The sequence below is a fragment of the Urocampus carinirostris genome, chromosome 4, assembly GCF_059441175.1.
Source record: "Urocampus carinirostris isolate Australia breed hairy pipefish chromosome 4, RoL_Ucar_1.0, whole genome shotgun sequence".
Classification (NCBI taxonomy): Eukaryota; Metazoa; Chordata; class Actinopteri; order Syngnathiformes; family Syngnathidae; genus Urocampus; species Urocampus carinirostris.
The window spans coordinates 25714603-25725782 of record NC_142352.1 but is presented as its reverse complement, the minus strand read 5'-3'; the positions used below and the strand labels follow the sequence as shown (position 1 = coordinate 25725782).

The window sequence follows — 11180 nt, the reverse complement described above, 5'->3', positions numbered from 1 at the left end:
AATTTGTGTTTTGCGGGGTTTTAAGATGGAGTCAGGTCATTTATAGTTTGGAATACGTCAATTACATTTTTGGAGACATGGTTTTAATCGTGTTAAAGAGATACATTTCATATCCAGAGAAAGAAAAATGTTTTTTTTTCAGATCGAGTTTATCCTAACATCCTATTCCAGAGGGGGAAGTTTGCAAGAGAGCAAGAGAACTCGACTATGCAGGACGCAGTAAATTTAGAAGTTGGGGAAGCTGCCTTTCTTGTACTAGGCAACAGTGATACTGTGAGTTTCTTCTCCCATCTCATCCCTGGGGGATTCCCGCACTGATACCATTCCCTGCTACTCCCTTGGGACATCCAACTATATTTCGTAATATATATTGCAAAAAGCTAGAACAAAAAATTGCTGCTCCTCCCACTAACTAAATACCTTGGAAGGACATGAGGATACAGGAGAGGAAGAGGATGAATTCTGAAAATGGCCCAAAGTCGAGAAAGGCGAGACCCCAAATGGTGCCGAACAGACAGCTGAGGCCCCAGATGCTAAGGAAGGCAACGCGGTTCTTTTGCCACTCGTCCCTAGTGCGAATCTCCCGGTACACCAGGAGGAGCATCACCAACCCGGCCGAAACGAGGACGGCCAGCACCGTATTGTTGGTGAGGTGGTGAGCTAGCAAGGCCTTGGGGTTGAGTTTCATCCAGCACCTAGAAACACAAAGAGTGAACTTGACCAATGATGTAAGCAAAGAAATGGAAAAATATCCACAATGTAGTCCTATCCACCCACTTGTTTGTCAAAAAACTATTAATCCCGTCAATGTTTGTTAATATCACACACAACTATGCCACTTAGACCATTGGAGCAATTCAGGAGAGTCATTTTCAACTTCAAGTAACGTTTGACAGTTACAATCATTTTTTGCCAAACTGCTGAGAATGGCGATAATGGTGACGATGAGCTTACTGCTACCAAAGAAAACTAAAATGTTATGTAAAAGCCAAATAGCTACTGAAACATAATTTTATAACATTCCTTACTTGTATCTGTACTGCAAGAATCACCAACCTATTTTGAGCTGAGCGGTACTTTTTTGTTTCCAATTAATGCCCAGGGCTACAAAATTGCTCCTAAAAAATAACTTATCTTGCTATTACTATGTTATTACTAGGTTGGTATTATGATGTAATTACTATGCTGCTCATATTAGGAATAAGGTTAAAATACAAGTCAATCAATCGACCACTAAAACATCTGCTTTGTATAAGGGCACTGGGTGATTTACAGATATAATTCATAGGCTACCTTTAAAAAGAACATCAGAAGAATTGATCACGTGTTTAAAAACTTTGATCATATAATAAGTTTCGCATGTTAGTTAGAAATCCAATTTTCTAAAAAGTCACAATGACTCATCACTGTTAAGCTATTTTCAGAAGGGGTCCATGGGCTACTTGGGTGTTCTTAAGGGGCTATCTGGTGCTCGCCGGTGACACCTGCTCTACTATTTTTATATTTAAGATTTTCTGCTAGTTATAACTCAAGACTTACATCCTGAATGGGTTTTCTTTGTCTTCGATTGACTCCACCATCCTCAGGCCATAGATGTCGCCGATCCCAACTAGGATGATAACAGGAACAGCAGGAAGGACTGCAATGTGTGGTCAATTGTTAAAAACAATTTACTCCAACAATCCTTTGAAGCAAGTATGCACAGACACACTCACTGAAGCCAAGCAGATTCCACACGCAGATTTTTGGGGATGGTCTGAAGACCACATAGACCATCCAGAAGGTGTGGAACACTTCAATGCCCATCCAGGAGAAGGTGCTGAGCAGGGCATAATGTAGCCCAGCGCCCACCAGGACACACAAGTCCTCCCCACCGACATTGGCCAGGACGCCGGTGAAGAAGAAGAGCAGGTGGAGAAAGGTGAGGGACACGGCTAAGCCCAAGTGGATGGGTGTGGCGGGATCCTTTGCTCGCCTGTTTGCAAAGGGCGGAGAATGTTACCTTAACATTTTTGTCGCACACTATTCTAAACGCCTTGGTGTAAAAATGACCTTCTCCTGCAGAGGAAAACGATGAGAGCGATGCCGCTGATGAACGACACGGCGCAGCCCAGAGATGTAATGGCCGTCAGAGCCAGCAGATGGCGCACTGGACGAGGCTCAAGTTGCTGTTGGAGCACAGCAGTGGGTAGGACACGTGCTGCAAGCATGTTTATGTGGGTACGTGCAGTTGACCCCCGGGATACGGCGTCCCTGCCTGACGACGTTTTCACTTTAACTTTTTCCCTACTATACAAAACCAACAACACACGATTATGCATACCCATAGAGCAGACAAGTCCTAAGTCAACCCCAGGGGCCAGCTAAAGCCCGTCATCATCATTTTTTTCTGACCTGCGGCCTTTGTCATAAAATTAAAAACATGTGGCCTGACAGGGCGGCACGGCAGCTGAGTTGTTAGCACGTCCCCACAGTTCTGAGGTTATGGGTTCAAATCCAGCCTCCAGCCTTCCTGTGCAGAGTTTGCTTGTTCTTCCCGTGCTTGCGTGAGTTTCCTCCAGGCACTGCCGTTTTCTCTCAAAATTGAAAGACATGCTTGTCAGGATAATGTGTGAATGAGTGAGTGAGTTGTCTGTCCCTGTGTGCCCTGCGACTGGCTGGCAACCAGTTTAGGGTGTCCCTGCCCAAAGACAGCTGGGATGGGCTCCAGCATCCCCGCGACCCTGCTGAAGATAAGTGGCGCAGATAACTGATGGAGTAATGAGTGTGACTTGGCAGTAATGCTGACCGCAGTATAAAAAATGTTAAAAGAAAAATCAACATTTCACCAGATGATGGCAGTAGCCCTTTAGTCACCTTTCCCTTTGCTCCCTGTGATAATTTTAGCCCACCCCATTTCCAACATGGCAACTGTAAATAAAAAAAGGGAAGTTGACATTGAGGGCCACCAATTCCAGGAGAAGTGGACATTCGAGATTTTTTTCACCGCAATCTGAAACAACTGCATCTGTCTAATTTGACATGAGACTGCAACTGTTTTGAAAGAAAATAAAATGAAGAGGCACTGCCAGACAAAACATTCGGACTCCAAAAAGCTAACAGGAAATTAACGCTGTGAGATGAAAAGTGAAACTAATTTTTATACAGGTTTTTCATCAAAAAATCTGTGTGTGTGTTATACACAAGAGAGTGTTATACACGAATACATATGGTACTTAATAGAAAAAAATATTTAACTTTCAACTTTTCAAAGACACCTCAAACGATACACCCCACCTTGAATATGTCTGTCTGATATTGGTTTGCATCACAGCATCATGAAAACAAATATATGCTACTGGCTGAACTACATTTCACAATGTCTTCCTCTCATTCAGTTAAGAATCTCATGCGCTTCATAAAAACATTGTGAGTGAGCGAGGCAAATACTAAAGAGATACTTTTTTTTTTGTTGGATCCCTTAACAACTAGGTTCTTAGGCGCACAATTTCCTGTGGTGTGTTTTGAACAAATACAGCCTGGTGGCGCCCATCCCTCTCCAGGCCAACAAATGTTTCCACCCGGTCTCTAAACAGGGACCTTTCACGTGTTAGGGCGAATGTGCTTACCACTGCACTGTATTCATTTGCTTGTCAATGCAGTGATGCAAAAGAAGCAAAACATGTATCACTGTTGCCTACGGAAACAAACCTTGCAACTATCCCTACCCTTACCTGATCAACAATCGGGACTATTATTAGAAATAAGGAGGCCAATAAAGCGAGGAAATCTTTTATAGGCACAACAATTCTTGCAAGGGAAGATTAAAAATCACTTTCATTTTTAATAATTGTATCTGGACTCCCAAGCGTTCAGAATTCATTTTCTAATTGCCATACGTTTTTTATTCCCGCTACATAACAATTTCATTTTGAGATCCCCACTTCAGAGCAGAATATTTTGTATCCCAGGGGTCTAATGCATACATTGTAGGTACTGTAGATGCATATCTCACCACAAGCACAGTGAAGTATGTAAGGTGGTCGCAGAGGCATTCGGTGTGCTTAGATCCTCTCTGCAGCGTCTTACAGCCCTCAACCGACCACTTCACCTTCATCGGATCTAGATAAACACATTTAAGGGCACATACTAAGTAATACAAAGACATTATGTAATATGATATATGGAGGAGGTATCCTATACAAGATACGGCAAGCGATACCTACCTTTTTTGGTGTCCCACGAGACACATGTCCTTGAATGTGTTTTCTGAAATGTGAGGAGTAAAAAGCTTTTATCATTTTTGTTATCATTCAAGTATACAGGCGCTATTCAGCAAGTCAACAGCATCTGTTTTCAGGAGAAGATTAAAAGGTAAAAACCCCTGAGTTAAAATGATGCTACTGTGTTGTAAACCTACAGGGATGACAAAGTGATGGAAGTCTATCTTGATTGGCTCAGCCAAGTTCTGGATGACTTGATTCTCAATGGAAATTTCAACCACTTCGTCAAGAACCTTTGCCTTCTTCACACCTTCCTGAAAGGAACACAATATTCCAAATCACTTATATTTTGGAAACTGTACTAGTGTAATTTGATGGTGGTGTTTTATCGCAGCGGATCACCTGGAACATGGAATTGTTTTTGAAGAAGGTGTAGACAACTTTGCTGTTATTTTTGGCAGCAAGCTTCAAAGCCAAGGGGAGGTGGATGGTGGTGGTTGATTCTGGGGCAATAATGCTTTCCACATGCTGGAATAAAAAAAAAAAAAACCTTTGAAACAGTAAGAAATAGAATTCAGTTGAAAACTGCATTTAAGACCTTAATCTAAAAAAGAAGACAAAATAAGATTGAACATAAGGATGACTAAGTGAAAAGCAATTTAAAAAAAAAACACTAAACAACAATCATCAATTAAAAAAAAGATACGATACGCATTATAGATAAATATTTGGGAATTATAAAATATAGGAGTCACTAGTGATAGCTTTATAAGTTTGAAATGTCATTTCTTTGTTTTCTAATTTTCCTTTGTGGAGTATGGTGCCGTTTTCTTGTTTTGATTTTAAATGTGTTTTCTCTGCAAGGAAAAAAATAGTTTGGGGTAGGCTTCTGTCTACTTTACCCTTTAGGCACATGTTTATCCATTGTATAATTGTATTATACAGGTGTTTTTTTTTTGGTGCAAATAGTTAATTGTTTTCTTTTACTAACTAACGATTGACGTTTTTTTAGCTGTGCTTACATAAAACCCCCCAAACAAACAAACAAATATAGTACAGTATATGCAAAAAAAAAACCCAAATGATAACAGTAAAATATTTTTACTAACACCAAAAGAAAAACATAGTATGAATTCATATATGAAAATAAAAAGGAAAGGGAACATGATTTTCTAAAACAAATTCAAGAAATAAATCTAATTAGTCGTTAATTGTATATGCCACTTCAAAGTATACGTGGCCAAAGTTGGCATTGGAGTTCTTCTATTTATTAGCTGTCAGGCTGCCAATAAGTCTAATTTTTTTTACATCAACAGGTGGCGCTATACTACCTCATGGCAGGTTAAGCAATACAGCATCGGCTTTTACCACTGAAGGGTTACTACAATCCAACAACACAACAGTACGGGTATAAAAGTTTGGCTTCTGTATTTTAATGTATTTATTTTTGCACCTTCTCATAAACAACCACAAATGCAACGCGCACTTGATTGATATTTACTTTCTTTGACTCACAGGCAAGTTGATATCCATCCCTCGGAAGTCATCCTTAAGCTCTACCGCCGAACTGAGGGCACAGATTGGCTCCTCAGGAGCCAGGTCAAACCTACACACATAAACACAAACGCACCCCACAATGTCATTTTAACGGCAAACTATGATTTCATCAAGCTTTCATCACATCCATCCAGGTTTTTGGGGATATTTTTGTCACACAGATTTCTAAATGCGTGGCTATTAAAACAAATCATATGGTGTAGGGTTACACAATGTTAAAATGCAAAGGAATATGAGTAAGTAAATTACATGTCGAATTGGGCGTCTCCGTGGCTCTGATTGGGACAGAAAATGCCTAAAAAAAGCACACAGAAAAAAAGACTTAAAATTGAACTGCAAACATTTGAATAACAACTGATAACAACCAAAACCCAATCTCACCGCATTTGAAGGGACTGCCGTCAAACGTGTAAGCGGCCAGAGTTGCATGTGTGGTGATGTCATTCGCGATCATTCCGTCTGCAATGCCGTAGGTTGCCTCAGGTGCGTTGGAGCCGTATGACAGGTACGTGCAACACGAGTCTGGCGTGCCACTAGGCCAACAAAGGGTGAAGTTTTTCACGCCCACCTAAGCAAAAATTATTTATACATATGTGTATACATTTTGTTTTAAAGGTGGAATAACTCAACATTTGTCCAAAAAACAAAACAGATGAGATAACATGCAAATAAACACAACTGTGGAATGATTCCTGTACTTAAAGCTGTGGTGTCCTTAAAAAGTTCAAAGCCGTATATTTTTTATATCAGGTATGTATTGACAATGCCCAATGAGTTCAAGTATTTCATTTGCATTATCACACAATGCAAATTATGGGAAATTACATTCGCCTCACAGGAACAATAAATAAGAATTAGAACGTTTAACATAATTTCAAAGCAATGATTTCTACATGTAGTGTAAAATCAATTGGCTACTTACACATTTTCAATAAACCTTATTAACACTAAGAACATGAATTCATTATTAAATACATTTACCCATAAAAATGTATTTAACATTTTAAAGACACACTACAATGACAAATTTCTATTAGATGAACAAACAACTAATTTGATGAATGTTTTCGGATCAAGTCAAGTCACATTTATTTATATAGCCCTTAATCACAAAAATGTCTCAAAGAACTACGCAGGATTACAATGACACAATTACCTGATTTTAAACCAACATGCGGGCAAGGAACAACTCAATACCTCAGCGTGAGGAAAAAGAGAAACCTTGAGAAAGGACCTCACAAGTGGTAATCCCCCTTTCAGGATGGATTATTTATTAGAAAATGTTTATTTTGTAACCGTAATACTCAGCGTTCTTGATAATCATTGGAAATTCTTGGGGGACAGACTTCATAAGGGAATAGTGCATGGCTTGCTGAATCTTCATCAAGATGATATAGCAATTGTTATTTGAAAAAACACATCTCCTCAATTCTTTTTACAGAAGGATGAAAAATATTTTTAATTTCCTCCAAAATATATATGTATATATTTTGTTTTGCATAAAAGCAACAATACAATTATTGTTGACTGATTTAGAAGACAATTATTCTTTAAATAACCCAGTGAGGGAAAATTTAGATGATGAACAAACAAAAACAAATGTTGTAAATGTTTTTTTTTCACATGAGAGTGACGATTAAAAAAAGGGTGACCTACAGTACAACCACTCCAGTTACCTGTAACTTGAGCTGGTCCTGCAGCGGCTCCCAATACAGGCAGAAGTGACTTTCCCCGCCCGAGTCGAGCTCTGTGTGGTCAAGCTTGTGTCTACCGGCACGGCTGCACTGCGCCGCGATTTGCCCACGGACCGCCAGGGAGTTCTCGTCGGCCGCTATGCTGAGTTGACCACAACCGGGCGAGATGTCGAAGCTTAGGCTGAGCGCATGTCGGCCGTGCCGCCAGACGCCGCAAAAGTGCAAGTCTCGGTCGCATAATACTACATAGAGAGAGGAAAACTTGACTTGGGAGGAGGAAGGGTATTTTTGGCTGACTCTGCCACTTTATATTGGATGCAACAATTGTATGAAAGTCCACACTTGTACCTATCCATATATAGTGGATGCCACAGGTGTATCCTTTTATTTGTAGTGTAAGTCTAAGGAAGAACAGCACTCATACCTACAAACAATACCACTTTAAGCGTTAGACTATCACTTTTTGCCCCTTAAAAACGCCTACCAGTTGAAAAAAAATCTACCACTTTTTGAAATTTAAACAGCAACAAAAAATCTTGACTCGAAAGCAGTATTTTAGTCGGTGGGTGGTTTATTTTGAAATGAGACTAAGCCGTTTTGTGTAAATAAACATCTTGAACAATCGCATTAGATTTCCATTTAGATAAAAGTTTGCCACTTCCAGCTTTAATCAAGCATGTTTTTTTCTTAATATTCTCATGATGGATTGGGTTTTGCGATTAAAAATAGAATGCGTTATAAAATAGATCGCTATATAATGTCAAAAGATTGGCATGTATGTACACCTTGTAAACAGAAGGGACGCAGCAATAGAACCCACATTTGGAGTGAGAGCTGACAAGCACGGTAGTTCGTAGATTTTAGTGAGTGACATTGATGAAATACTTTTTCAATTTAAGTCAAAAGTTAAAAGCATAAATGACGTCTATATGTAGCTCACGCTTGGACCCCCGATCGGACTGCTCACAAGCGGCTGTATACTGGGTTATTCCTGTTTTTACTCAACATGTAAATGATTTATCCGGATAACTCCAACCAGCACCAAGGAAAATGGAGACAGATCTCTGATAAGTTGGAGTGTACTGGTGCTCTTCAAGTGACCCTGAAATTCCACGCAAAATTCCTTAGAACGAAAATAAATAAAAAATTGCCATGCACCAAGGACATAAAAATTGAACCGTAATATGGCGAGGCTACACTGGATTTTTGTATAAAAAAGAAAATCTTTAACGCTTCATTACAGACACCCGAAAACGTATAAAAATATTTGCCATCACAAAAAAAAAAGAGTGAGGGGTTGTCTTACCTATTGAAAGGAGAAAAAATAAATGAGTTATTCCCATCAGACGCTTGGCAAGTGCAGCCACCATCTCTGCGACCTGAAATGCAATGAATAAGAAATGTCTAATCCAGTTACCAATAAAGCTCATGAGCACCGTCTGACGAATCTCAGTTCCTTTTGTGTCCTACAAAATATCGAAAAGTCCTTATCTAGAAACTGCACAGGTTTGACAGAATAACGTTTTTTTAACGATACAATTCTTATCCCCAGGCCTGCGTTTTATCTTGACGTCTCTATCGAGAAATATATAAGAGTTCACGCTCAAAACACACACGGCGCTCTCTTATCAATGGAAACACTCTTCCACTTGAACGCACACACACTCCAACGATTTCCTTTTTATTTTTAACCCTCTGGCAGGGTAATGTTTTTTTACCATAATGCTGAAGAGGCTGACATGGGACGTTTTAGGAAGAGTAAGAATGGAACACTTTTCTGCAGATAGATATTTAGCAGGAACTGTGAAAAGCATTAGAATACAACAACAGGATCAGCATATATATATATATATATATATATATATATATATATATATAATGTGCATGTGTGTATATATCAAATCACTTTGCCAGCAGTTGACAAGCAAGTCCTAATTAGAAGCAGGTCAGTCAATGATATAAAATCAATTAGAATAAAATGGAATGGAAAAATAAATACCTGTCATGATTACCCAAGTGGAGTCACCTGGGGTAATCATGTGGCGCGCTGGAATGTGCTTCCTGATTGGTCAATGCTCCCCTTTTAAACGCGTTACGCGGAGAACTCCTTGTCGGAGGATTAACTTCTGTACCCCGTAAGACTCTCCCGATTACCTGCTTTCTTGTTTACCTGATTCTGCCTGCCTGCCTCCGATCCGACCTGCTTCCGTCCCAAGCTACGATCTCCTCTTCAGTCCCGGTAAACTCGACCTGCTTCCGTCCACGCTACGATCGTCTCTTCAGTCCCGGTAAACTCGACCTGCTTCCGTCCCACGCTACGATTGGCTACGTCGTCCGAAGTTTCCCGCTAACCCTTGTGCTTCCCCAAATAAAAGTATTGTACGAACGCTCTGGGGTCTCTTGCTCTGTTCTGGTAATCCCGTGACAGAATCCTCCGACCAGAATGGACCCCGCGTTCGTCCATTTGCCCCCTGACCACTATGAAAGCTTGAATCAGCAGCGCAATTCCCCTTCAGAATGTGCAGTTCGGCAAGTCCTTTCCGACGTGGCAAAATTGGCTAAGGCACCTCCGGCCGTATGACTGCGCAATGACTCCCATGCCTGCCTGTTCGACTCCCATGCCTGCCTGTTCGACTCCGACTCTTCTGAACCTGCGCGCCCTGAGTCCGACTCTTCTGAACCTGCGCGCCCTGAGTCCGACTCTTCTGAACCTGTCCGCCCTGAGTAAGAGTCTTCTGAACATGCCTGCCCTGAGTCCGACTCTTCTGAATCCGACCCCCCCTGTCTGATTCTTCCTGTCCTGAGTTGACTCTCCTGATTTTCCTGTGTTACTCTGTGATGTGTCGTGGGTTTATTTTTATTTTATTTTTATTTTTTTTCCTGGGGAACTTCTGGAGCCGTTCCTTGAGGGGGGGGTTCTGTCATGATTACCCAAGTGGAGTCACCTGGGGTAATCATGTGGCGCGCTGGAATGTGCTTCCTGATTGGTCAATGCTCCCCTTTTAAACGCGTTACGCGGAGAACTCCTTGTCGGAGGATTAACTTCTGTACCCCGTAAGACTCTCCCGATTACCTGCTTTCTTGTTTACCTGATTCTGCCTGCCTGCCTCCGATCCGACCTGCTTCCGTCCCAAGCTACGATCTCTTCAGTCCCGGTAAACTCGACCTGCTTCCGTCCACGCTACGATCGTCTCTTCAGTCCCGGTAAACTCGACCTGCTTCCGTCCCACGCTACGATTGGCTACGTCGTCCGAAGTTTCCCGCTAACCCTTGTGCTTCCCCAAATAAAAGTATTGTACGAACGCTCTGGGGTCTCTTGCTCTGTTCTGGTAATCCCGTGACAATACCTACTTAATTCTAATGATAAGGCTACAATTGGCATATACACAGGCCCTAGAGTTGTAGTTTTTATAATAGCGGCTAGCAGCACTAAGGGAGCCGCTAATATTACTGCTAATGTGGCAAAGCCAGTAGTTATGAACATGGCTGCTAACTAGTAAAGTTATTGTCTATAGCACAATAATGGGTTACAAGATTAGCATTAATTATAAGCAGATAAGTCAATAAGAATGAAATAGAATGAAAAAAGAAAACTACTTAATACGGCTTCTGCCAGTATTAAACCACAAGTAAAGTTTGCTAATGCTAGTGGTACAATGAACATACTCATATACGTATGAATATTAGCGCTGTAGTTATTGGATAGCGGCTCCCAGCACAAAGGGAG

The 11180-nt window shown here is 40.9% G+C and overlaps 1 protein-coding gene across 1 annotated transcript in view; it reads right to left on the bottom strand.

Moving 5' to 3' along the window:
* adgrg1 (adhesion G protein-coupled receptor G1) overlaps positions 1-11180 on the bottom strand; it is a 28621-nt gene that overhangs the window by 2162 nt on the left and 15279 nt on the right. Inside the window, exons 2-14 of the mRNA XM_088333960.1 lie at positions 8760-8832; positions 7436-7695; positions 6141-6327; positions 6009-6054; positions 5718-5808; positions 4605-4730; positions 4400-4516; positions 4206-4248; positions 3995-4101; positions 2053-2168; positions 1716-1975; positions 1540-1639; positions 421-695 (exon numbers count right to left, since the gene is read on the bottom strand). Coding sequence (XP_088190086.1) covers positions 421-695; positions 1540-1639; positions 1716-1975; positions 2053-2168; positions 3995-4101; positions 4206-4248; positions 4400-4516; positions 4605-4730; positions 5718-5808; positions 6009-6054; positions 6141-6327; positions 7436-7695; positions 8760-8823 — 1792 coding nt within the window. The 5' untranslated portion in view covers positions 8824-8832. The remainder of the gene's footprint in view (positions 1-420; positions 696-1539; positions 1640-1715; positions 1976-2052; positions 2169-3994; positions 4102-4205; positions 4249-4399; positions 4517-4604; positions 4731-5717; positions 5809-6008; positions 6055-6140; positions 6328-7435; positions 7696-8759; positions 8833-11180) is intronic.